Source organism: Cucurbita maxima, unplaced genomic scaffold (assembly GCF_002738345.1).
Source record: "Cucurbita maxima cultivar Rimu unplaced genomic scaffold, Cmax_1.0 Cma_Scf00024, whole genome shotgun sequence".
Taxonomy (NCBI): domain Eukaryota; kingdom Viridiplantae; phylum Streptophyta; class Magnoliopsida; order Cucurbitales; family Cucurbitaceae; genus Cucurbita; species Cucurbita maxima.
In genome coordinates, this window is record NW_019272040.1 from 88,710 (window position 1) to 115,820 (window position 27,111).

General features: G+C 35.0%; 5 protein-coding genes and 1 long non-coding RNA gene across 11 annotated transcripts; 3 read left to right on the forward strand and 3 right to left on the reverse strand.

Moving 5' to 3' along the window:
• Nucleotides 1-234: 234 nt before the first annotated feature.
• Nucleotides 235-6,742, reverse strand: LOC111498021 ((6-4)DNA photolyase). Its single transcript, XM_023149074.1, has 14 exons — nucleotides 6,366-6,742; nucleotides 6,179-6,250; nucleotides 5,396-5,476; nucleotides 5,099-5,278; nucleotides 4,955-5,026; nucleotides 4,402-4,488; nucleotides 4,182-4,280; nucleotides 4,020-4,103; nucleotides 2,588-2,674; nucleotides 2,408-2,479; nucleotides 2,200-2,313; nucleotides 1,742-1,829; nucleotides 1,340-1,435; nucleotides 235-599 (listed from the first exon to the last, which is right to left on the reverse strand). The coding sequence occupies exons 1-14, from the start codon at nucleotides 6,720-6,722 to the stop codon at nucleotides 403-405; spliced, it is 1,686 nt and encodes a 561-aa protein (XP_023004842.1). The 5' UTR covers nucleotides 6,723-6,742; the 3' UTR covers nucleotides 235-402.
• Nucleotides 6,743-8,297: 1,555 nt separating this feature from the next.
• Nucleotides 8,298-11,920, forward strand: LOC111498013. 6 transcript variants are annotated; one of them, XM_023149059.1, is made up of 6 exons: nucleotides 8,298-8,502; nucleotides 8,860-9,284; nucleotides 9,510-9,911; nucleotides 9,988-10,048; nucleotides 10,620-10,806; nucleotides 11,245-11,920. In XM_023149059.1, exons 2-6 carry the CDS (start codon nucleotides 8,898-8,900, stop codon nucleotides 11,246-11,248), a joined length of 1,041 nt encoding a protein of 346 aa, XP_023004827.1. In that variant the 5' UTR covers nucleotides 8,298-8,502; nucleotides 8,860-8,897; the 3' UTR covers nucleotides 11,249-11,920. The 6 variants fall into 6 exon arrangements, 4 of the variants coding, with proteins under 4 accessions (XP_023004827.1, XP_023004828.1, XP_023004829.1 ...); XM_023149060.1 differs by having other exon boundaries at nucleotides 10,623-11,920; XR_002720711.1 differs by having other exon boundaries at nucleotides 9,510-11,453; nucleotides 11,553-11,920.
• Nucleotides 11,921-14,758: 2,838 nt separating this feature from the next.
• LOC111498038 lies at nucleotides 14,759-15,115 on the reverse strand. The gene has a single exon (XM_023149093.1). The coding sequence runs from the start codon at nucleotides 15,113-15,115 to the stop codon at nucleotides 14,759-14,761; it is 357 nt and encodes a 118-aa protein (XP_023004861.1).
• A 1,656-nt stretch (nucleotides 15,116-16,771) lies between these two features.
• LOC111497594 (probable histone H2A variant 3) lies at nucleotides 16,772-22,739 on the forward strand. The gene is made up of 2 exons (XM_023148424.1): nucleotides 16,772-17,027; nucleotides 22,161-22,739. Exons 1-2 carry the CDS (start codon nucleotides 16,920-16,922, stop codon nucleotides 22,455-22,457), a joined length of 405 nt encoding a protein of 134 aa, XP_023004192.1. The 5' UTR covers nucleotides 16,772-16,919; the 3' UTR covers nucleotides 22,458-22,739.
• LOC111497595 lies at nucleotides 17,799-22,045 on the forward strand. The gene is made up of 2 exons (XR_002720633.1): nucleotides 17,799-19,515; nucleotides 19,603-22,045. It is a non-coding gene; the product is annotated as an uncharacterized LOC111497595 (long non-coding RNA).
• Nucleotides 22,740-22,786: 47 nt separating the features above from the next.
• LOC111497593 lies at nucleotides 22,787-26,378 on the reverse strand. Its single transcript, XM_023148423.1, has 7 exons — nucleotides 25,691-26,378; nucleotides 25,235-25,542; nucleotides 24,428-25,153; nucleotides 23,923-24,054; nucleotides 23,607-23,810; nucleotides 23,296-23,496; nucleotides 22,787-23,204 (listed from the first exon to the last, which is right to left on the reverse strand). The coding sequence occupies exons 1-7, from the start codon at nucleotides 25,953-25,955 to the stop codon at nucleotides 23,076-23,078; spliced, it is 1,965 nt and encodes a 654-aa protein (XP_023004191.1). The 5' UTR covers nucleotides 25,956-26,378; the 3' UTR covers nucleotides 22,787-23,075.
• Between the last annotated feature and the right edge of the window lie 733 nt (nucleotides 26,379-27,111).

Sequence of the window (27,111 nt, forward strand, 5' to 3'; positions counted from 1 at the left end):
AATTCAAGAAGACACAATAATAGGAGAGAGAAAATAATGAGGAATATTGACTACAAGTTTTATATAGATGACTTAAGATATTGTACAACAGAGATTTAAACCACATATAATCTAATAAATATATTGAATCTTTACTAAATCTCTACCGTATATCTCTATCCTATTTTTAGGAAATATCTTCCAAATATATGGACCAAATCTAGTCATTGCTCCATATCCCAACAACACCATTAATCAAAGTCTCCGATTAAGATAAAAAAGGCAAAAATGACAAACATTAGTTCGGGTCATTGTGATTCTATAGTGACGGGGAATCTTCAGTAAGTTAAGAGCTTTTGTGAGTGCTAAGCTACTAATCTTCATCAGTGATCTCCATTTAACTTCCAGCAACCTGGGAGATAACTATGGTGCTTGAATCCAGTCAATGAGGGTTTGTCTTTTCCGTTTCGTTTGAACCTTTTGGCTTTGTTCCTCCTCTGAACTTCGTTTCAAGTTCTCCAAATCGTCTTCACTTATCATACCATTCAATCTTTTGTTTAGTTCGTATGCTTCAGCCATCTTCCTCCTGCAATCTTTGGTAGCTATATCATGTGATACCACTGAAAAGGAAAAACAGTAGACTTGAGTGATTGAGTTGGTGAATCAAATATGATCGACTAAAAGTAAATGAATTCTAACTTCAAGAAGATGCAGCATAACTCGATCTGTGTTATAAAAAATGATCGTTTTATCTGTCTCCTAATAGATAAGCCTAGAAATTCTGGGGCAGCTCGTGAGAATATTTCAATTACTCTCTTGAGAACCCAAATTCCATACTTTATTTTATCGCTTTCTGCACTCAATCATATAAGACTACATACATCCCTCGGCCATCTCCTTGTTGAGGATTATTGAGAGGAATAGTCTCACCTTGACTAATTAAGAGGAATAACATGAATTTTATAAGTAAGAAACACCATCACCATTGGTATAGATAGGCCTTTTGGAAAAACCAAAAGCAAAATAAGGAGAGCTTATGCTCAAAGTGGACAATATCATATCATTGTGAAGGTCCGTTGTTCCTAACATGGTATCAAAGTCATGTCCTTAACTTAGCCATGTCAATAGAATCCTCAAGTGTTGGATAAAGAAATTGTTAGGATCGAAAATATAAAATCAAAAGTATAGTCAAACTGACTCAAGTTTCTTTGGGCCTCTATTTTCGTTCGTAACTATTTGATGGGTCTTATATCTCGACTGAAATTCCTTCTTGTAGTCTAGCTCCTTTTTGTGAATTTTTTTCATTTTTTCTCAATGAAAATCAAGTTTTTTCCATTTCAAAATAAATTTCAGAACTAACCTGGCTCTGGGTAGTCTTTACCGATGATGCACTTTGCCTTCTTTTGGATGCTGAGAGGAGCTGTCCATGGCTCGTATATGTACTGCTTGGGCATGTCTGCCAATCAAACGTTGGATTTCAGAACGGCAAAGTAGAGCACAAAATCAATCATGAAACATGAGTAATTCATGGTTTGCAGGGGAAATTGTTTTCAATCATATTATTCTTTGCAAAACTATTTTTGAAAACTACTATTTACAAGCATGTGATCTTGTAAATTCAATTTATCCTAGAAAGACAGTAATGATACTACACCAACAGAATTTTCTTATAAAAAACATTTCAAAGAAACCATCAGGAAAGTTTTGTATTAAAAAACAAAAACTGTTCTAATAATAGTATCCAAACAAACCCCTTGCTTACCTTTTAAGACCGGAAGAAAATGCCTAATGTAGTCACCGCTCGGGTCATACTTCTTACCGAATGTGACAGGAGAGTATATACGATTATACTGACAGCCAAGGACAACCAACAAAATCATGAAATGTAAAAGTGAATTATTGCAACAAAAAGAGAGAATTATGAAATATTATCATTTATATTTCACATGGTCATGGTATTTTTATCCCATATTTAGCATTTCTTAAAAAAATTGACTCAGATGATCCAGCAAGTAAAAGCTGGTCGCCAAATTTAAAGCTGTGTGTTCGCTTAATGCTTTCAGCACTTGTAACAAGTATCATTCCATTTACCTCATAATGGTGGTAGAGAATCCACGCTGTACTTTTATGAGAAAAAAATTTATCGTTGTATGAAGTTCCAAAGAGAAAAAAAAAAATACAATTCTAACATCAAGATAGTTACTAAGAAACAAATCAAACCTGATAAAAAAATGAAGAACACGATAACCACATCCAATTTCCATTGTTAATAGCCCAATCTGAATCAATCAAAAGCCTCTCGAACACATCACGACCTTTCTCCCAGTGAACAAACTAAATCCAGAGAGAGAGAAATGAAAATATAGTAATGACATCAAGATAAACTAGAAAGTCAATGCTCTATCATTTCCCAAGCTAAGACACATACCAGATCTCCGCGAGTTAGGAAACATGCAACACAATGTCGTGCTAGGTGGTGCATCCAACCCCATTTACGAAGCTACAACCAAAAAATAAAACAACTGTTTCGCTATCTTATGGCTATGTAGAACTAAGGTCACCTACCTAAATGTATAGATGGTCATGGAAAAGGATAAACTAGACTAACCTGAACCATGATAGCATCAATCCAAGGAAATCCTGTTCTTGCATCTCTCCATGCCGCCAAGAGTTCATTGTCATCTTTCCAAGGTATCTACAATTTCATTTTATTCACTTTAGCACATACAACCTTGAGTAAACAAAATAGTGCTACCAGGTCCAACTTTTGTCACCTGTAGTTAAGCCTGATATTTTAACAATCATAATTTTATTTTCAACTTCTCTAGGCTTAGTTCGGGATGCTACAACTTTTGAAATAATTGTTGTCCGCTTTCCTTTTAAGAAATCAGTGTCATATGAAAAAAGTTTTTGCTGGGTAAATTTCAGATTTAAACATGGAAAGTCTAATTGCAGTGTTTAGTAAATTAATACTAAATTGTTATGAAATAGCTATAATGACCAAAATAAACATATATTTCAATTAAGCATGAGCTTGTATTAATATTTAAATTCAAATTTTGTATAAGATAATGTAAATTTTTTTAGAATTTTAATTACAAATTATATTTGGTTTATTTTAAATAATTTGATAAAAATATCAAGAAAAAAATTGTTATAAGAAAATTTTGTTTCAAACAAAATCTAATTTTAGTTCAAACACAAAAAAGTAAGAAAAATAAATTAGAAGCAACTAATTAAAAAAAAAAAAAAAAAACTAATGAGATGAGATAAATTGTAAAAAATAATACTTAAAAAATCATTGTAGATAATATACAAGGATTAAAAAATTCAAAAAAAAATTGTTAGTTACAACAGATTATTATAGAAGCCAAATCTAAAAGCTACTCTTTACAGCTTTTGTAAATCAATGTGAATCAAAATGTGATATTATTTAATTTCCAACAATCACTTTTACCGTCTTCAAACGCAATCTCAAACGGGGCCTAATTCAGTAGCAACTGGATTTAGGTAAATCTCCTCAGATGATTAACAAATCGCATTTACACGATGGTTTCCTAACTATGCATAACCTACTACATTATCATGATCTTAAACAGGTGAAATCCAAATCTTGCACATCCTTAACGTGGAAGCTAAAAGAATTCAATGCTTGTTGAGACAGATACAGTTTAAAAATCTTTAAATCAAAGAGAAACTCGAGTTCTATAATCGTCTTATGCTAATCACCAGAAGAATTCATGGAACTTTAGATCAGATAAAACTTTGCTGATCTGGAATACTGGAACCAGTTTCATTGTGGAAGATTAGTGTTCGTCATATTAGATCATAAATAATAGATAAGCATATAATAGATTCACTTTTATGCATGCAGGCTACAATTTTATGCCACAATCACCACCAGAACTTTATCACAGAGGAGAAGTGAGAGATAATAAAATATCTAGTTCTCTAGCCAGCCAACAAGTTGTAACGAAAAAAAAAAAATTAGGCAGGGTCCTTAATTCAGACAAAGAGAAATGATGAGTAAAATCAGCTACCTGTTTGCATATTTTATTATCCTTCATCCGGTCAAAATTAGGCGTTCCAAAAGCTGCAGTATAGAAAAACTCCCGCCATAGAAGCTGTTAAGGAAGACAAATTTTATTACTACAAAGACAGACACCATGGCATTGCGATGTCTGATAGGCACAATAATAAACCTGTCCAACAAGGGAAACTGGAGGTGTTGTATGCCCTTTGACATTTATATATATATCTTGAACACGTTGATAGAAGTACCTGGAAGAGAGACACCCAAACTGCCAGAAAAATTGATAAGAAAATTGAAAGAAAAATGGGGAAAGCGCGTACTACATACCAAAGAGAAACAAATAGCAAACATACAAATCGATGATTAAAAAAATTTGACAATTCACTCACTTTCAGATAGGGCGATAAGACAGTTGTAGCTGGCTTTAAAAACGCAGATGGATCTCCTTTGGGTTTCTCAAACTTTGCCACCCAATCCTGCAAAAATCCGATTAAGAAACTATCGGAGTATTGATACAACTAAATTTACCATCACTCATCGATTTCAGTTTTTGAGTTGAATGATGATTTAACATGATATCACAATCTTAAGTTTGGACCCGCATAGTGTCATTTTCTCCCCCAATTAATGTTGATTCTACTTGTTGGGCTTTTTACAAATTTTCAAACCCACAAATGAAGGAGAGTATTGGATTATTGATATAATTAAATTCAACATAATACACCAGCTTAAGCTTTTACATTCATAGTTGGTTTAGCAGAAATCTTACACGTTCATCACTGACTTACCCAAAAAGCTATATCCATTTAGTAGGCTGTCTATGCGTTGGTTTGCTAATTTAATGCTATATTCTTCTTCTTATCCTAAAAAGAAATATGAAGAAGTAGGGACCTTGGAGATAGAAGCTTAGAATCTTCAAGAGTTTTGGGGATGAATTTGTACCTTGTTACTCAATGATTCTTCTAGCCTCTTCAAGGCTTCCGTTTCACCTCCTCTAAAAGGAGTCCATTCAACCTGCATAAATCTAATTTTTATTGCACATGTAACAGACGGCAGATTCATATTACAACATAAAAAACTTCAAACCTTTTCCATGTCTTCATAACCAAGGTCTTTAATTGTTGGAACATCTAAAATCTGAGATCTTCCGGTGTCGCCAACAGGAGGAAGTGAAGAAACTATGGTAGACAGAGGGGCACGTGCCCAAGAGGGTTCGCCAGCAAGTTTTAGGAAGGATTGATAACTCAGAGGTGGCCTGCCCCCATTCTTCTCAACAATTATCGTTACAAATTAAACCATCATAAGAAAATGGAAACGTACTAACTAATTAAGAACAAATTCCACACAAGAATATTGCTTTTGAACTGGACCTTTTAAACTAACCTTTTGAATAATGTCTGCCGCATTGAACAGAGTATGGCTCACAGGAGAGAAGACTTCAACCCCAGCAGCAGACGCATGGTTCTGCGAGAAAACAGACGCACACAAAATTTCCGTCGTCAAGAGTTCAAACTCAGTGTAATAATTTAACGTTCTAATTTTTGAAGTATGGTGAAAAGTAACGTTAAAATTATAAATGCTCAATTCTCAAGGATCTTAAGTATTTTATACACCCTTCTTAAATTTACGACCGACTAAGTTGTGAAAGTGTCTGGTGAGGATTATTGGAAGTGAGTTTCACATTGATTAATTTAGTGGAAGATCGTGCATTTATAAGTGAGGAATATTATCTCCAATGGTATGATGCATTTTGGGGAGGCCCAAAGCAGGTATCAGAGTCATGCCCTAAACTTAGCCATGTCAATAGAATTCTCAAATATCGAACAAAGAATTGTGAGCCTCGAAGGTGTAGTCAAAAAAGTGACTAGAGTGTTGAACAAAGGATGTACTTTGTTCGAGGGCTCCAGAGAACGGAGTCGACCTCGATTAAGAGGAGGATTGTTGAGGACTATCTCCAATGGTATGAGATCATGAGAGTTTATGCTCAAAGTGAACAATTTCATACTATTGTGGAAAGTCGTGATTCCTAACCGTTTCTTCTTTCTTGGTTCCGTCGATGAGTACAAGTATCTGAACAATTTTGCAGCTTCCTACTCGTGATTTACAAAATAATTGGCCAGTATTTTTAAAAGAAACAAACAGTCGAACAAAGCAAAACAAGCTTACTTGAACTCTACTGTCTAAAGCTTGGTAGTAAGGATCCGTATCATACTCGAAGCAAAGCTTCTTGACATTCCACTGCAAGAAAGTGAAAGCATCCACAGATAATAAACAAATAACCATAAGCAGAAACTACAGTAACAGCTACTCTAGCTCAATCCTCAGAGAAAATGTGAAAAAATACAAGATATACCTCTTCCAAGCAGCGAATCAAGACCTCACCAGGCTCCCCGTGAAGAACCAGCAAGCGCGAGCCGAGCTTCTTGAGGTTCATATCCAGGTCCACGAGGCTCTCAAGAAGGAACTGAATACGGTTCAGTCCAGCCCTAGACGATCCAGGGGAAAACGCCGAGGGATCAGGCTTCATGTAATGTGGATCGATGACGAAAACGGGATAGAGAAAATTGGCGCCCTTAGCCGCATATTCAAGCGCCGGATTGTCGTGAATCCTTACGCCCTTTCGAAACCAGAGCAAAGAGCTCGAATTAGACGCCATGAACTTGTTGGAAGTCGAACAGTGAAGAGAAAATGGTTGAATCGCCGCCCGCATTGAAGTACCTCGGACGGACCTTGGTGCCTGGTGGTGACTTTCGCGCCCAAAATCGTTGGGAAATTTGTACATTTGCTAACATACGCATGTATGGACAAAAACGGCGCCGTTTTAATGTCGTCGTGAAGGAAGTGAGACTAAAATGCGCGGGAGGCGTAGGGTAAATAAAACGACACGTCGTATACTTTTTCGATGGACGATTTTGTATGGTTATAAACTTGCTTGATGTTACGGGACACACGACTGCCACGTCGCAATCTTTTCGGACATTTTTTTCAAATGAATTGATTTTCTTTTTTTTTAACACCAAAAATATTAAAATTTTAATTTTATTTGAGCGAATGTTTGATAACTTATTATTTCTGAGTTTTATTTAATGTTAAAAAAATCATATATTTAATAATTGTGCTTTTAATTATTATTATTTTCAATTTAAAAATGTAGGAACCAAACTCTAGTTTATAAGTGTGTTTTTGTTTTATGTTTTTTACTTTTAATTTGGCACGAGTAGATGTTAAGCGGGGCAAAAATATGTGGACGCACTTGAATTGGGTTGTAAAATAAAATTAGATCAACAAAAAATTCGAACTTGGTTAGTTTGGTAACGAAAACAAGGTTTACAACCTAACTAAACTTTCCATTTTTTTGTTGGATTAGGTGGACAGTTATTTATTCTTTAAAATTATACTTATATGTAATATATATTACTTTAATAACTAAAATATCAAAAAACTTAAATACCAATTTGTCGTAACTCATGGATATCAATGGTAACATATATCAAATATTCTTAATATTTATAATAATTTTAAAAATAATGTACGTTAAAAATTATGTTTTTTTTATTGGTTAGATTGACACAACCTGAAAACCTCCCACCCAACCCAAACACAACCTAATTTTTGTAATTTCAATTTGGGTGGGATGATTGAGTTGGAGTTATAAAAATATATATATATATATTAAATGAATAAAGATACAAATTATAAATAATTAAATGTTAAAAGGTAAACGAGCTAACCAATACGTTAAAAATAATAATAATAATAATAATAAATATAAGGGAGAGAAAGAGAGAGCAGTTAAGTCGTAGGGACTTGAGGGATAAAATTTGAGATTCCAAATATATTAAATTAAAGATGTTTTAGATATATTGTTTTTTTTTAGAAAAATGTTAAAATTTAAAAAAGAAAAGTGAAAAAGATACGTTTGAATGAAATAAAAGTGAGAAAATCTTGGAGAATATTTAAAAATAAATAAATAAATAAATAAATTTCAATTAGTCAATGTGTAAATAGATTTGAGTACCCTTATATATTAAATAATAAATGTTGTGTTAAAAAATTAGGAAATTGATTTATTTTTTAAAATAGGAGGTGAAATTACCATATGTATTTAAAATTTTAAAATTTTATTGGCTAAAAAAGATTTTAAATTTGGAGTTTAAAAATTTTAAAACCCTAAAGATTTAAGAGTGAGAATAGGAACAAATAATTAAAGGGACATTAAAATATTATTATTTAAAAATAAAAGTGGTTATTATTGATAAGTTAAATCTAAAATTGAGTTTGAATGGGAGATAGATGGGTTACAGCCCAAGCCCAGATTTAAAACTGATGCCATTACCGTATCCCATTTGGTTTAGGAATTTAAACTTGTTTATAATTTACTCTTTGCTCATAAATTCCTCCAAAAAGGTTTTTCTTTTTTTCACTCAATTTGAAGAATTTATTTACAAGATTCACAACATTGTCATACTCCGCTCCTTTCTTCTCTCGAGGTATCGATCGCTTTCTATACCTCTTAATGTTGTTGTTGTTGTTGTTGTTGTTGTTGTTTGATTTCATTTTACCCTTGAATCAATCGAATTCAGCTTTGTGTTCACTTTAATTCCGCATTTGACTTCTTTTGATTCCGTCAGTTTTCTACGTTGATTTCCTTTTCCAGGTTTGGAGTTTTGTTCTTCTGTTTGAATTTGGAAGTTTCTTTTCTCGTCTGCTTAGTGTAGAAGAATTCTGTAGTTATTGTGCTTTCTGTATGTTGATTACTACTGTTTTTTTGTTTTGTCTCGTTTCGTTCGTGGACTTTTGGGTTGCTGAATGAGTGAAAAGCATTTTTTGTTTTTTAATCTTTACAGGCTTGCAATCTGTGTTTAGAATTAGGATCTTTGGAAGTATGAGACTAAGGAAGGGGGATCAAGTTGAGGTTTATAGCCAGGAGGAGGTTTCGAGTGGTTCATGGAGTTGTGCTGAAATTGTTTCCGGTAATGGCCGTACGTATAGCGTAAGATATTTTCAGACGGAGGAAGCGGTGGAGAAGGTGCCGAGGTGGGCGATAAGGCCCTGTCCTCCACCCGTAGAAGGACCAAATGTTTGGGCTGCTGGTGATCTTGCTGAAGCGTTCCACAATTCCTCCTGGAAACAAGCAAGAATAATGCAGATCATTGGGGTTAATTGCTATCTAGCAAGACTACTTGGATCACCATTAGATGTTTTGGTTAGCCAATCTTATTTGAGATTGCGACAGGCATGGCGCGACGGCCAATGGTTTCTCCTAGGAAAGGTAAATTTCCTAACAACAATTTTCTTGCAACCCTTTTCCTTATTATACTTTATTTACAAATGCATTTTTTTTTATTTCTGTTTTATTGATTTACTGTGCTTTGTATGCATGCCTTGTGTTACATCTTTCTTCCGTGTGCATAATGAAAAATCCAGGCATGCCGCAGTCCAGTTTGTGCTTGAAACAGTTATTGAACCATCATCTCATAGGTTATTTCTTGGACAGGCCTTTGAAGATTTGGGTTCATTGCCTGGAAATAAGCAGACAGTTCCAGACATGGTGAAAAGTAAGGTTCAACAGCTAGCAACGGCTCTTCCTACCAGACATCAGAGAAGGCCTTTGCTTGAAAAGTCCAAAAAACACACAGTGTCTATCCTGAAAAGGAAAATCACTAAGAAAGATGTTACGCATTTGCCTTCTTTAGCAAAAACTACTAAACTGTGCTTAACACGAGAGTTGAGTAGGGTTAGATTGAGCTCCACCTTTCCTGCTGTAAATACCGAAGTTGCTACAGGTTATGTTGGTTTGAGAGAGGACAACCTTATTCCAAGAACCTCAAATTACATTCACACAGTTAGCTGTGCTTCCTCTGTTGGTAGTAATAATTCCACTGATGATTTTTTCAAGGTGCCATTTAATTCTGTAGCTCGTAGTAAACAAGTTGAGGATGAAGATTATTGCAGTGATGCTGAATCATTTACAGGAAGAGGACATGAGGAAGAAAATTCATGCTCCGATGAGGATGTATCGGTTGGATTCCACAGGTCAGAGCTAAGTGTATTTCGTTCTTTTATTAGGGTATTGTATGCTTCAGGACCTTTAAGTTGGGAAGATGAAGGACAGGTTTCAAGCATTCGTGCTTCACTCCACATATCAAATGATGAATATTTGACGGAGCTGAAAAATCTAATGTCTGCTGCTAAAAAGACATCTGTATGATTGATTGGAGCATTTATTCTTTGTTTCGAATTCTTACTTCTGTATCCCTTGATATCATTCTATGGGTAAGTTTCACTGTGCATCATTGAATTAGAAGTTTGGGAAGCACCCAATTGATTTGTACAAACCATTCAGAAATGAGAATTGCTCTTCGTTCTTAATGATCCTTAAGCTTTTTGTCATATCAATGTCACTCTTTTGTTTCACTGGACTGCTCTGTTTGGTAGCGCTAGGTTTCAAAATAGAGTATGCTATACTGTAAAGATTTTTCAAGAGTTATTCTCCATAAATGAATTTTGTCCTCTTCATGTGAAGGTTCTTACATTTCCTCTTATCTGCTCTGGGTCTACAGTGTACTATTGTGTTGTATACATTCTAATCCTATAATGTCCTCAGCAGCCTATGCGCTTCATTTGAGGAAAATATGGGTACCTTCCCTTGTTATGACATGGAATAACTTGGAGGCTTTGAGGGCTTTCTCAAGACGGTGGCTGTGGATTATACTTGGCTCCTTTTTCCATGTAGACCATGGGATATCACATCCAAATTCTTGCAAATATGCTTACGGCAAGCCATTTGATGAGTAATCCCTAGCTTTTTTATGCTTTTATTGGAGTCTAGTTTAATTTATGTGCGATATCAGTAGAAATGCAAGTTGCTAACTGAAATAAATGAACTTTATGAAGAAAGAAGAAAACCTAAAAGCTCCTGAGTTATTCTGAAAACCTAAAAGCCCCCGAGTTATTCTGAAAACCAGATAGAAGTAAATTTTCTGTAGGTTGCAATTACTATGTGCCCTTCTCTTATCTTTGATTTCAAACATGACACTCATCCATATTTTCGTACACTTCGGGTCATTTAGAAACCTAAAGGTTGAAATTATCTCTTGATGATGTTGATGAAACAAAGTATAAGCCTGCAGTTGAGGAATGTGTGTTCATTTTTTTTTTTACGACGAAAGAAAACGTTTATGCTGTAGAAATTTGTATACGGAATGACATTGTGGCTAAGATATTTTCAGGTGAAAGGGGCAAAGGCTGTGATGACCAATACTTGTCCCCATCAAACTGCAAAACTGAAGTGATGAAGAGACATTTTATTTGTTTATCTGCAATCAATCAAAAAATAGCTGATAATTTTGTTGTTGAACAGAGGTAGCCTTGATCTTTCATATTCTTCTTCTGATCAGTTTGCAAAGGAACTGGATAAGGAGAAGAATAGTAGATCTAAGTAACTATCAGGCCTTAAATGCTTGTTATTTCTTTGACATTGTTGTTAGGAAAGGCTTTGGATGATTTGAATTTAACTTCTTTGTAAATAATGATGTAGCTTTTCTACCTCTTATCAGTTAATGAAGCGGCTGAGCAACTCAAAATGAAGATTGAGCTTCAAAATTCAAGGAGAGAATGCTCAGCTTCTCATTGCTGCAGACAAGCTTCAGGCCGGAGTCTGCGGCTGATGCCGGTGAAGGAAGGAGCTAATTTAGACCTCGTGCTTTTACACAGGCAAAGTGCTTCCTTCTCCACCACTGCTTATACATATCATAGCTATAAACTCTCTTGCATATGACTTCTCTTATATTATTTGACATAGAATTACATCAAGAATCATTCTAGAAGGCATATATTGTTGAGTTTTTATTGCTGTTGCGATCATCTGATTAGTTGAATGTAAGGAAATCATCTTTGAATCAAATTTATCAATGAATTAAGCAAAAGTGATTACAACTCTAAATTGTTTTGTGTATTTATGCATGTTACATTGTGGTTAAAGAACACTTTTGGTCTCTATTCTTTTATCGATCTATTGTGAAAAGTATGTTAAGATTTAGTTGAAATTCTTACATATACACATGAATGAACTGATTATGGACAAAAATATGTCTATAAATTATAAAAACTAAACAAAAATGTGTTCGTCTAGGCAAGATATGATTTATTCTTCCAAAACCAACTTCATATAGTAGTAGTACTTGTCTGCATTGACAAGTGTTCTTGGTTCTGCAAAAAAAGAATAATAATAATAATAATAATTTAAACTTGCTGGAATTACATAGAATAAAATACTAAAACTGGAAGCAACACTAATTTTGGGAATTTCTCATATGAATTATTTCCTACTGATTCAATTGTATCAATTTTCTCTTTAGAGATTCAGAAAAATTAGCACAGGGAAATTCGTTTCCACGTTCTTTCCTTGATGCTTGGTGGAAGTTGTTGACTAGGTGCTGAGGCATAGACAGGTTTGAGACCAATCGTCTTTCATGCCACATTGGTTACGACACTTTTGAAATTCTTATGATCAATCATTATTTGTAGTTTTAAATTTTAAAACATCTTGACGACTATTATGAAATGAATTAATACTTGTTTCTCAACTGTTGTGACTTGGGACATTTGCTTCATAGAATGATGTTGCTCCAATTGTTCACGATTCACGAATTCTTTATATTACGTAACTCTTTATTTTGTTTAGTTATAAAAGAGTACGACGTAAGTTTATAGTACTTTAAAAAAATCTCTCGATATTGGTGTTGTTGTAGGATCATATTCGAGATATTGAAAGTATAAAATATCTTCTTGAACATATTTTCACAGGTAATTATTTCTCCTTGTGACTTGAACTCACTTAAAATCTTGCAACCTCAAGTGCTAATGAACTTTGTGAATAATAACTATCTCAATCCATAAAAATTGTATGTGTATAAATACAAAAAAAAAACAAAATGAAAAAACGGACCTTTATCAAAATAAATGGTAGACTCGTGTTGTTAATGTGTTATGAAACAATGAACAATAGAAGAAAGGAAAGATAAGATAAGATATAATAATACTTATGTAAAGTCCAATTTATGAAACTTTAAATTTTTAAAAATTCCAATAATCACTTAAAAAGTTAAATAAAAGTCCAAAAAATATCAACTTTAAATAATTGAAATCTTTAATATTTTGTTTAAAAAATATATTTTAAGGTTTCAAACATATCTTTTAACTTTTGAAACCATATCTTTCAACTACCAAGATATTTTTTAACTACATCTTTTCAAAAATATTTTTCAAAATTTTCAAAAGTTTTATCAATATTTTTAAATTTTTTTAAAACTTAAAAAATACTTTTAAATATATTTTAAAATTTTTTTAAATACCTTTAAATCTTTTTTAAAAAATTTAAAAATACCCTTACTACAAGTACCACGTTTCAAAAGTAACATTAAAATGTTTGAAGATAATATACGAGTAGTATTAACATTTTTTAACTTTTTTTTAAAGTTAAAAACTTAAAAAAAAAAGGATATTGATTAAAGTTCAAAATACTATTAATATTTTTATTATACTAATAGTTGAATGGTATTAATAAATTTTTACTTTTTTTTTTTTAACAAAATTGAAGGGTATTAATAATTTTTAAAAAAATTTAAGATATTTTTTATAACACTATTAATATTTAAATATACTAATAGTTTTCCTCCAAAGGTAATTTTTAGACTTTTCTGTAAATTTAAGAAAATTATCCCAACTTTTTTATCTTGTTTCTACTGTACCAGGAATTGACTCAAACAGTCAATGAATTCAAAATATTGCCTAATGGATTGAATTAATTATATTGAATATGTTTAGAACCAAAAATTTTAAATAAAAAAAAATGGACCGTACAAAATTCTTTACCCAACATCTAGCCACGCTTCAAAAAATGGATATACTCGATTAATCTATCATTAATTCGTTTAGGTGAGTCATCCAGATTCCTAATTATCTGTTTTTGGTGGGATTTGGAAAGAACTGACCGAATTATTTAATCTAGAGAATCATTATTTATCATTAATTTAATTAGTATATACACATTATACAGCGCTCCTATCAGATTCTGTAGCATTCTTAATTCAAACAATTTAAGAATTTTCAATTCTCACAGAAAAAAAATTGTAATCTCTCCCTCATTAATCAAGATTTTGTCTAATCCAAAACTTGATCGTTTCACAGAACAACAAAAAAGTTTGGATTCAATTACATAATTCATTTCCTTTTCATTTTCTGAATAGTCGAATTAAGAACATGACCTAAACAGCGACGATCTGATGTTAAAAAATTCTTCAAATTATTCACTTGAGATGATTCACCAAACATCTCATTGAATGGATCTGAGAAGAAATCGTTAGGGCAAGGGCTACACATCTGATAATTATTTCTAGCGTTCTACTAAATCACAACGGTCGGCGTAGATTTCAAGGCCGGTCAAGATCAAGATGTATTATTCATCTACAACCGTTTCTATGAATTGATTGTGATTGTAACAAGAACACAATGCTTAAACAATCGTCGTCGATCAATAATCAGACGCAAAAAAATTACAGTAGGTTTAAAGTTTCAGCAATCTACACAATCTAAAAGTCAAAAGTAAGAGGTAAATTCATTGGGAAAGTAAGCTTCATATCCTTTCCCCAAATTTTTTGTGACGACGATTTGCAAATGAAGGCAGTACAGATACAGATTTCAAAAAACATAATACAATACCTCACTGCGCTCAGCTTCGTAGATCTATTCCTTGCTTCGGTCCGACAAATCGGAGGCGAGGCGCGACGCGATTGCTGAATGATACATAATGTCATGAAAAGTAGAGCTCTCCAGCGTCTTCATCCGGAGCAGTTTTGCCTTCTCCTCCGTGAAGCAGCCTGGCAGGAATTTGGATTTCGCTCGTCCGCCGTCGAGCTCTGGATCGGCATTCTGAACAGGCTGATCCGCGGCGGAAGAACCGATGTAGTCCGGCTCGGAGGACCATCCGAAGATCGGTGACCACCACTTTGGCGCGGCAGCCTTCCGGCGATTAGGTTCGGATTTTCCAGATGACGAAGCCCGTATCGGAGCGACATGGAAAACGGGAAGATTGGTCGCCATGAGAGAAGCAGAAAATTAGGGATTGGAAGGGGGGGATAAATTGTCAAAGTCACAGGGACGACTCTTTTTAACGGGAGTGGAGGAGAGTTTTCATCGGGTGCTTCAGAACCACGTGAAATCGTCTGATCCTGTCGTACCTGTTAAATTACAAAATTAACCCTCATAATTTGGTGAAAGTTACCCGTTAGTCCTTACAATTTAAAATATTATAATGTAATTTCATAAAAATCTTATTTAAAAATGATAGACTCAAAGTCATAAATACCAAATTTATAATTTAATTATCAAATTATAGACTCTCTAATAGGATGGTTAATTAAAAAATAAATAATATTTTTTCTTACTTAGGAGTAGAAGTATATTAAAAAAATTAAAGTTTAAAGGTATTATTAAAATAATGAAGTATTTATTAGACATTAAAATATTAGTTTATAAAGAAACAAAATATTACTTAAAATTCAGAAATTAATAAAATTAATACTTCCACAGATTTAAAAAACTCGAAATTAACATTAATAATTATAACAATGGTACGGAATGGTGACTGTGAGTTGACTGGAAGGGTATAAGAGGAAACAAAATGGATAAGGTTTAGGCGGGGTGCGTAGAGAGTGATGTGGCACGGTCCCACTTGTGCGCTTTTTTTAAGGTTTTCAGCCACTTTTCCAACTGTTATTTGACCATGACATCTTGGGCCCACGCTTTTTTCTTTTATTATTTCGTAAAAATTAAACGAATTAGTTAATTAGGTATAAATTTGAATTTCCTTCTAATATAATCTCAAAATTCAATTAATCAATTTCAACCTATCTCAACCATTAAAATGTTATAGTTGTAAATTTAAATCTCAAACAATTTTAGGTGAGAGATTTTTCCGAGAAGATATAAACAAAAAAAATTAATTATAAATTAACACACATGTATATTGGTGGGTTGAAAAATTCTTGTAGACCAACTTAAAATGTCGCGCGGATGAGTTGGAGTTCCCAATTTAACCTTCTATTTTTCAGTTATTTTTTCTGAATTATTTAATAATCTCACTGATTATATTAATAGCTAAAATATCAAATATTTACAACTTACAACACATCACTTATATATTTGAGTGATCAGTTATCAAACTACAACATTTTTACCAACAAAAATATTCTTGATATTTTTTTAAAAGTATGATTAGATTGAGTTGTAACCCAAATTTCGGGTTAGTTAGGTTGATTCGATAAAAAAAAATGTGAAGTTGCTAACTGAACTGAATTTTTTGTTTTAAAAAAATCTAACCCAACACAACATCAATGACTTGGGTTGGACAATTTAAATTGGTCCGATTATCGGGTCATATCAACAACCCTATGAATTAAGATTATTGTTTCAAAATATATGCTTTTAAGTCATTTGAAAATTCTCTTTATAATTATTTAAAAATACATTTAATTATAACCTTATCCTAAAGGCCGAAGTGGACCTGAATCTAACAAATATTTGTAGGGTGTGAACCAAATAAATTAAAAAAATACTTTATAATAGTTAAATCATTTTTTAATTGAATTCATATTTTAAAACAATTTTACATAAATAAATTAATATTTATTTTTGAAGAAGAAAAAGGAAGGGTATTTCGGTAAATGTGGGCTGAGAGAAGCTGAATCTGCAAGTCTTCGTGGAGTTATCGAAGAGGGGGGGTTGGGGGGTTGGGGGCATTACTTTTATCTACCTCGCTTCCCCTCGTTCCTTATCGGTTCTTTTTCTTTCTCCTGTAAAAATCCGTCACTGGAAGTGAGAGGAACCCTAATTCTTGGGCTTCAAAATGTCGGGGAAGGGAGCCAAGGGTCTGATAATGGGCAAATCTGCCTCCAACAACAAGGATAAGGATAAAAAGAAGCCCGTTTCTCGCTCTTCCCGCGCCGGTCTCCAGGTCTCTCTCTTTCTATACACTTCAGTACTTGTTTTTCTACCTTCCTTTGGTGTGTCTTCTGTGGATCTGTGTTCGTTTGAGGTTTATGCCGGTTTTCACTTTAGAAATCCACAAATTTTCTAACATAGATGCGTTTCAAGGTTTCCAAGCCTTAGAATTTGAACATTGGGTGTCTTTTTTCTTCTAAAACTTTAAAATTTTGTGTTTGAAAGTTTATATTTGTTTATTTCAGATGGGTCCTATTTTTCCACCCGCGCGTCTTGTTTTCCTGTTTATTGAATAACTTGATAAGTTCGTTTTCTTCATGAGCTGTGGTTATTGGAGCAGTAAGAGTGTGAGATCGACGTTTAGGAGGTGGCTCTCGGAGAATCTCTGGAGGGGTACCTCTAAGTCTTTCTCTTTGATGTTAGAAGTAGGTGCATGTTTCTGGGTCTGTGTTCCTTTAGCTAGTGTCGGTTTGCTATTGTTGTTCTGTGCTTGAAGAAGTTGCCTTGCCGCCAATGTTCTTTTGTCGAAGGATGAAATGGCTGGAAATGGCTGGAAAGAAAGTCTAACGTCCCAAGCCTACCACTAGTATGATATGGTATGTGCAAGTGCAAAGTATGCATACAAGATCTCTTTCTCATGCTATTGAAGTTGTTTGTCGAAAAGATGATGCAAGTCAATTGTAATGGCCCAAGCCCACCGCTAGTAGATAGTGTCCTCTTTGGGCTTTCCCTTCCGGGCTTTCCTTCAAGGTTTTTAAAACGCGTCTGCTAGGGAGAGGTTTCTACACCCTTATTGAGAATGCTTCGTTCTCCTCTGTTCTCCTCTCCAACCTATGTGGGATCTCACGTCAATATACTGGAGATGGATTGGGATTTGACCATTCTTATGTTTAGAACTTTCAAGATCATAATGCATGGGTTCACAGTAGGTCTTTATATATCTTGTTCGTTTACATGGTACTTAGTCTTTTTCCTAGCGCTAGAGTTATAGAAACTTGAAAATTCCACTAAAAGTTTTATTGTGAACTCGAAAATATGAATTACAGTTGATTATCCCAAGTAATTTGAGAAACTGAGGAAAATTCTTAATCACCATTTAGTGACTTACTCTGTAGTCAATGACTAATATGCTTTCACTTTATCCTCAAGGTGTATTTGACCAAGAGGTTCTCCTGTGGAAAATTAAATAATTGTATATAGAGAAAAATTGAAGTGTCAACAAGTTTTTCTCCCTTCTCCACTCCTTTTTGTTGAAAAATTCAAGCCACTGCTCCTGGGTAAATCCTCCTAGATATTTGAAACACAGTTGGTTGTTGCCAATAATTTGTAACAATAAGTGCAGTCCATAATTTAGTATATATAACACCTAGCGCTAGAACTCATCATGGCCATGGCACTTGTATTATTTTCTTCTTTTGGTAGAGAAAGATTCTCAGCAATTACTTTAAATTCGGCATTGTGTCCGAAACTTCACAAGTCCAAGGCCCACTTAAGCTCACGCCCTTGCTACATCTTCAATGATACTTCGTTTAGCATTTGTTGGACCTCTCTTCCTTTACAGTTCTAGTTCCAACCACACCTTTTGTCATTGGCGTAGGCTTCCTTTAGACTCGTTTTTATTTTCATCAACTATTTGTCTTGCTTCTATTGCATTCCTTTTTCCCCACATGTTCTCAATTGGACATCCACTCCATGCCACTCTACTCATTGTTTTACGCATTGTTATGTGTTTTCTTGGTTGTTTATGTGTTGTTCTCAAACCTTTTCATATGGAGGTGGATTTTATAATTAAAAGGGAAAAAAAAACTCTCTTTAGTTTGACTTGAGCTACACATTATTGCCCTTTCATGCGATTCTTCTGGTAGGGGGCGTTTTTGGCCATCTTATGAAAGTCTTGCTCTTGAGGAATTTCGAACACAAGAATTTTCAGGGTAAGAGGGTCTTGGGGAGTGATGTGGGTCTTGGCTCACTGTTATGGCTCTCTTTAGGTCATTTACAAGTAGCACCTGTTATCATTTATCTTTTTCTTTTTACTCTTAGTAACTAGAGTCTTTTCAAGTAGTTTTGTTCTGTGTTTAGTAGCTCCTTTTTAGTTTAATCCTTCTCTTTCATTCAAAATAAGGATGGAAGGTGGATTGTATGGAGACATATGTCATGGTATTGGTGGTGGGGTTTATGATTACAAAACAAAATCTCTCTCAATCAAGAGAGGAAGGTACAGGTCTAAATAGTGCCCCAGTTGAATTATTACAGACATGTTTTTCTTTGATAATGAGGAAAAGTTTCCGGCATATGGTCAATGTTTTGCAAAAATTTTGTTTGATTAGGGGATATGGCTACTTTTTCTTAGGCAGCAATTGTTGGTCTTCATTGTCTGAAATATACTCTAAATCTTTCATGTTAAGTTTTTTCTTTGCCTGTGTTTAGTTTCTCTTGGGGAGGATAGCCAGAATTTGTGGAACTCTGGAACCCAGTGACTGACGAAGTTGTAGAAAGTTATGGTAATAGAAACTTCCATTTCTCGAAATAGGAGATTAAAGGGATCCAAGCTGTTTTAACCAATATTCTTGTACATTACCTTTTTTTAGATTTCACATTAGCCAAAACTTGAGCTCATGACCTGCCCAGGAACACAGATTGCCGTGCCCTCGACCAATAAACCAAGAAGTTGTTATTGTACGGTACATTTTTTTAATAAATTCTCTACCACCGTGGTATTAATTGAAGAAATTATCATGAACTTTTATTGGGAAGGTCCATATGTGGATGGTGAAAATTGTCTCTTACTCCTTTGAACTCGGGTGGTCTTGAAATTGGAATTTTGAGTTTGAAAAACACAGCTTTGATTTGTAAAGGTTGTTAAGATATTTGATAGAATAAAAATTGATAGTGGCATAGGATCATCGTTGATAAATATGGCTAGAAATCTATTGAGTTAACAACAGTGGTGCACTAGAAGTTGTTGGTCATCCTTCGTTAGGGGTGAAGTGGATTGGTTTAGGTCAGTTTTTGTAGAAATCCGATCTGAGCCATTCCGATTTAGAGAAGAAACCCATCTCAATTCATGTTTGAACAAAAGTAGGTTGGGTCGAGTCACTCATGTTTTTTTCCCCACCCAGTCCATTTCCATCTTGGTTTCTCCATCTCCTTTACCCATTCCTTTTTCTTCCCAAACCTGACCAAATGTTTGTATCAATCAATCTTCTTCTTTTCCCACAAAATCCATCTTAATTTCTCAATCTTCAATTTCCTCCTCCTTCCCTTTCCATATTTCCCCTCTTCCTCTTCCCTCGTTCAAACCACCATCCTCAACATCATAAAACTACAACATTATCCAAATCGTAACTCAAATCATGAGTGGGTTGAACCTAAAGATAGATCTGTGTTGGGTGATAGAAAGAAAGAAAGAGAGAGAAAAAAAAAGGTGTGGCTTGGTGAAATAGGTAAAGCAAGCTTCAGATTGAGAAAATCTAGTCTGGTTTGCAGTTGAAGAAGAAAACCATGCTTGGGTTGCCTTCGAAGCGGAGATCCTGTTGTTTTCGTTTGTGCCCGGATGTGAGAACGACTATTGAGATTTTGATTTAAAAAAATGATGGTTGCCATGTCCATTGGGAGAGATCCATGACTTAGATTATAGACTAGAAAGAGTGTAAGTTCGGAAGCGAATCAAGGGGAGAAAGAGATAGCATGAGAAATGAATGAAACCTAACTCAAATAATGAGTCAGTTCAGGTAAATCAAGAACTGAACTGAACCATAGCGGTTCGGTTCGGGTCAAATAATGGTTAAAAGTGAACCAAACTGACCCGAACCAAAACTACAAAAAACTGTTCTTGCAAACCTAGAATGCCAATGGCATTGATTGAAGATTCTAAAGTTTTGAATGGATAAATGGATCAAATGATGGAACGAGTGTAAATTTCCCAGACCGTACATGATGCAAACATTGATTGTAGTCATTCCATGTATTGAGGATTTTGGGGTTAGATTCCGTTGATATGGAATTTCGAATTGATTTCCAGTTATTCATCAACTATAGGTCTTCCCTGTAACATACCCAGACGTAAAAGTTTGAAGACTTGGCAAGTCTGTTTTTTTTTATAATTTTTTAATTTTTTAATTTTTTTTTTTTTTAATAAATTGATTCTTAATTGTGTTTTGAATGGTCTTGGAAAACGCACTCAAGTATGTACAGCTTTTCTTCCCCAAATTCTTTGTTTTTAAGCCACTGGAAACCATCATTTCCTGCCATGTGGTGTCTGTTTAACAATTGTTAAAGTGAAAACCGGTAATGTGCTGACTTTAATTGTGCTTCTATATAAATCCCTTGTGAGGGAATTTCAGATTTCTGTAACGGAGGAAGAAGAAGCTAGTGTTGCATATTACATATATATTATATCTATCTTGTTATGCTTTTATTGAGTTCTGCCACCCATTTTTCCTTGCTTTCCTTTTGTTTTCTTCTTAGAACTACTTTTTATATTTTGATCAATATGCAACTTCTGATGGACTGGGTGGATAAAGCGTGGCCCGTAAAGACGAAGATGTGGCGTTTGAAAACATTTTAAGATGAAACTGGTGCTTTTGTAGATGCTTCATTTTAGCCCTTTTTGCTGTATATCTTCTGAACTAATGGCTTCTCATTTTCTGTGTACACTTTTTTTATGCTTTCTTTTCAATGTTGGTTTATAGGGTTCTTCTGCTCTGCGTATGTTCCTTTTAGTATACTGCAAAAATTTTCTCTGTTGTGGGATGATTAGAATATCACCTATTTTTTTATTGCACATCTTGTTTGGTATAATAAGGCACAATTACCTGTAAGTGATTTCTAGATGAATTTATAGCAGTTTGATGTATAACTTTTCTATAAGATAAAGTAGCATTCAAAAATGCTTTGGTATCGTTTTGAAACTTCAAAAAAATATTTGTAGATTATGAAAGATTGACTTCGTAGCATTTTGATGTTTAACTTTTGGACTAGTATGAAAGTTATGCATACATGTGTTATTCTCCATTTTTGTTTGTTATCTTTGAAATATAAATGGCTTAGACAGTGGAAGCAATTTCTTTCCCTTTTTTTTCTTGAACTTTTTCACACTTTCTCATTGTTGTTGAGGGGTTTGGTATTGGATGGCTTGGTGATACAGTTTCCAGTGGGAAGGGTTCACCGGCAACTTAAAACAAGGGTTGCCGCCAATGGTCGTGTCGGGGCTACAGCAGCTGTATACACAGCAGCGATCTTGGAGTACCTGACTGCAGAAGTGTTAGAGCTGGCCGGGAACGCGAGCAAGGATCTGAAGGTAAAGCGTATAACACCAAGGCATTTGCAGCTTGCAATCAGAGGAGATGAAGAACTGGACACACTCATTAAAGGAACCATTGCTGGTGGAGGGGTGATCCCCCACATCCACAAATCACTCATTAACAAATCCTCCAAGGAATGAATTGAATTGAATTGAATTGAATAGGTTGTCTGTCTCTTTTAGAAGTATGGGTTTTTTATCCTTAATCTTACAGTTTAGCTGAGTGGTTGCCATATGCTCAGTCATGTCATTGTCTGGTCTAATTTAGTTGTCATAATATCACCAATTCTACTTTTGTGATGTGATATTGCTTTATCCATTTAGTAGGCACAAGGAGATACGAAGATATTTCTTGTTTTGTAAGTTTTAATATGCAAAATCTTTCTCATTTTTAGTCTCATTTCTGACTCTGTTCATCTGAAACATCTCTCATTCATTGCTGAAATGGAAATGACTAAGCCAGTTTGAACAAGTGTCTTTCTTGATGAACTCTTGAAAATCTAACGAAAAAGATTTACAAATATAAGGTTATCTCCACAACACTAGGTGGGAAATAACACCTTGGTTCAGTAAGGGGAATTACAGGGTTGTTACTAAATAGAACAATTTGGAAACGGCTCTCAAAAACTGTCACCCAAAGAAGTAGCCTTTTCGCCAATGTTCTTGTGGGTGAGTATTTCAATGAGGGACGACGAAGAAGAAAATAGGAAAAAGGGTGCTGTCTATTCTCTCTAAAAGGAATGGTGAGTATTTGTATTTCTATTGAGGGGTGCTGGAGTGAGGTCTCTGCAAAAGAATTCTGGTGATGAAGGGTGAGATTGCAGCAAGTAAGGCGCTCGGGCATTCCTCGTGTGGTAGATGTCCGCATCCAGATATCGTTATCAGTCTCTGTGTTATGATACAATCTCATCGTTCATTGAAACGGAAACAAGAACAAAAATGAACTGAGTATAGAGGGACGAGAGTGAAGAAGACATACTGAATTAGGGAGTTTGGAAGCCATAACTCGGGAAGAGTTGAGGGAGACGAGAGCATCCTCAACACCACCGACCACCAGCACGGGCATCTCTTCAACAGACTTCACCAAAGCTTCGACGTTTTGAGGAGTAAGTAATGTCTCGTATGATAATCTTGCTATCTCATGCAGTGCTTCATCCCACCCTTCCACACATAACGCCTTCTGCTTCCATTCAGAAGGGTACACATGTTAGCAGTTTCTAAAACTAACTTGAAGATTTTACCTTTTAAGACAATATGAAGATCAAAGTGATCTTAATAAAATGATGTTACCTTATAGAGATTTAAGACCTCGGTTGTTAGCTTGGTAGCATCGTACCAAGCACGTCGGTTCACGACTTGAGTTATTTCCGTTCGTAGCAGAGGCCGAACCAGGTGCTTCTTCCCTAGTGATGTTCTTAGCAAAATTCTTGCAAACCCAGGAACCACTTCTCTTGATAAGCTCACACTCAGCAATACCACCCCTTTGATGGAAACCTGCCCATAATATCACAGTTCCCATTCACAAACGCCAAGAAGAATTAAGCAATAACCCCCCAAACAGTTAATTTACATCATTTTATCAAAAACCCCACCAATGAAATCTTACATTGAATGAGTTTATTGGTGATTCTTGAAGCCTTTGTGCAGACTTAAGAGCAAGCAGTCCTCCGTCGTCGTGACCCACTAGCACCACTGAAGAAAACCCCATTTCTGAGCAAAATGCAAGCAGTAACTCCACCTGAAAAAACCATTCAATACCATTCCATTCAAACCAATAGCACATATACTTCAAAACGACTCCGCTCCATGCAACCCCGACACGAGCACCATCTTTTCTTCATTTACCTTGTCAATAAATGTTCATACGCACAAGTATTTGGTAGTAGTCAAATCTGTTGGATTTCCAAATGAATTTGTTCTTGCTAACTATTTCCAAGTCTTTTAATGGAGTATGAACACAAAATTTGACTTAAGTTACACAAAGAAACATTAGCACAATCACATGCAGTAGCTCTACAGCTCTACCAGAAAGAAACATTCAGAGAACCAAATCAATCAGCACTAGCGCAACAGATCTACAACGAAAAAGAAGAATGTATGATTTTGGTTACCTGACTATCAAGCTTGTAGGGATTAGGCAATTGTCTTTCTTCCCAGTCTTCTGCACGAAGCCTTGAAGTTAATCCCCAACCAGGCCGATCATAAGCTGCAACTCTGCAACCAGTCTGCCTTGCAAGCACCCCCATCACATGTCTCCATGAGAAAACTCCACCCCCGAAACCGTGCACCAAGACGATACCGAATTGCCCATTACTCTCTAAGTTTCCATCTAAGCAACATTTGCTCAATTCCTCTTCTTCAACATCATCTAGACTAATCACAGGAATCTCATCACAAAGAATAGGAGAAGTTGTGGAAGAACCATCCAATAGTGGATCATACAGAGATGAACCGTGAAACTGATTGCTATAGCTCCTATGGATGTTGTGTTGGTTTTTTGATAAGACAGTAAATGGATGCATATCAACTACTAGCCTCCCCATGGCCTTCCTTGGAGAGATGCAACTATAATTGGGTTCAAGAAATGCAGTGGAGGACAACGACCGCGGTGGTGACCCAGGCAAGCTGATCTTGTAATGAATAGTAAGCCCTTGACATATGATGAACAAACTATCCATATCAGCAAGTAATCTAACCGGCAGTTCACTCTCATCCCGGGAATTACCTGAAACTTTCCACTTGATTTCACTGTCACTTTTTGGTGTTTTCGATCCAGAAGGAGTGGGAGATCGAGGGATCTTCTGGTAGCCAGAGAACACATTTTTGCAAGAAAGAACCTGCCAGCCAAGTCAAATAGGATTGTTTATAAGGAACCAATAGGCCTGTTCTTTGTGTAGTTTAAGGACTTAAAAACTTACAGCTTCTGGGTCAACTCGATGCAATAGAAGCTTTCTACGTGCTCTGCAGCTTGTTCTGTATGCCACAACCGTATGGCCGAGGGCAAAGGCTACTGAAGATAGAAACAAAACTGGCATCCCCCATGATTTCTTTAAGTGAAGCCTCTGCCTAGAAGGTGAAGATGAAGCTTCAGCCTCCATTTGGGAGTTCACTGTAAAGACACAAACCTTGATAGAAAGAACAAGAATGGATATGAAGGAACACAAAGTCACTGTTCCAAGGTAAGGACCATTTGAAAGAGCAGGTCCATCACACATTGAATAAACACCTACAATCAAAAACAAGGAGAAACGATTGACACCCAGATGATCACAATCAAATTAACGCATAATCCTCCATAATTTATCTAATTTCACAACGACCCAGTATGTGAATTGAGGGGAAAATGATAGATGTGATGGAAATCGGGATCATACAGATAATAATGAGAGATCTGATCATCGAAACGAAAGGGATATCGGTCAAAGAACTTTTGAAAGCGTATCGACGCAAATGTTGTTTGAAGCCATAGCATCTAACACAAGTAAAGCTCGAGATCAAAATACAGGGCACCAACATGTCTCCAATGGCTACAAGAACTGGCAACGACGACACGAGTAGTGACGCCAACATCGCCACCATAAAGAACAACGTCCTTAAACATCTCCGAAACTTATCAACAAAAAACCCACCCTTCGCCATCAAAATTGACGAAACCCCTCAAAATATTACGAAACCAACAACCCTAAAATGCTCCAAAATCGCCTCCGATTGATCCGACAAATCCCAACAAAAAACAAAAACCTATGTCGGATTCGGAGAACACAGTGAAACCCTAGCCGGCAGCGGCAAAATTAAGAACCCCTCTGCAGGCGGCGACTTATCGGCCATTCCCGGCGGCGACTTAAAGGAGGAGGGAAAGATTAGAATCTTAAAGAAGCCAGAAAAATTGGGTGAAAGCCAATAAGAACGCCATAGATGAACAACAATTGGTAGGGCTTAAAACGGGTTGATCAATGGATTAATGGAGCTTTGAAATCAGAGAGCCTTTCCCTTTTCTTTCTGGCCGTTTTCAGAATGATGTTCAATTTTGAATTTCAACTCTCTGTTTTTCCTTCGTCTCTTTTATAATATATATATCTTTTAATCTCTGAACTTAATGAATAAAATATTAATTTTTTGAATAAAAAATAATATTCAAAATTAGGGATTCTTCGTAAGCATCGTGAGAAAAAGAAAAAAAAAAAAATCTGTTTAAATTATTAAATAAAAAAGTAATAAATCCAGAGCACACCCTGTTGCGGACCTGGCACAAAATTTCCATTTTGCTAAAATACCCCCCCTTTTTTCACAAATTGGAAAGTGGGCCCTTGATTATTAATAATGTAATTAAATTTATAACGCCCAATAAATGGCACTTCTGTTAGGAAAATAATAATTTATGAGGCATAAATAAATGGGTTCTAAATTGGGTAATGTAAAAATACAAACTTTTTGGTCTACACATTATTTACAGTCAACATTGGATTCTTTAATATAGTTTTGAAAAGATATTAATTTTTATTATATAGTTTTAATTTCATGTAATTTAAATAATAAATAAAAAAGAATATTAGGGAGAGAAGTCTATGGAAATAAAAAAATGAATAATTAACAATATCTTGGGGTGGCTGAGAACAAAATTTCAAAGCAAGATTCACAGATAAGGATCTAATTTCTGGCAAAAAGGATTGAGTTTTCTCAATTATTGACTTAATTTAAATTAAATAACCCTTTGTTTTTTTTTCTAAAATCAACAACAACAATAATAATAATATTTATGTTGGGGATTATAAATTAATTGGGTAATTAAAAAAAT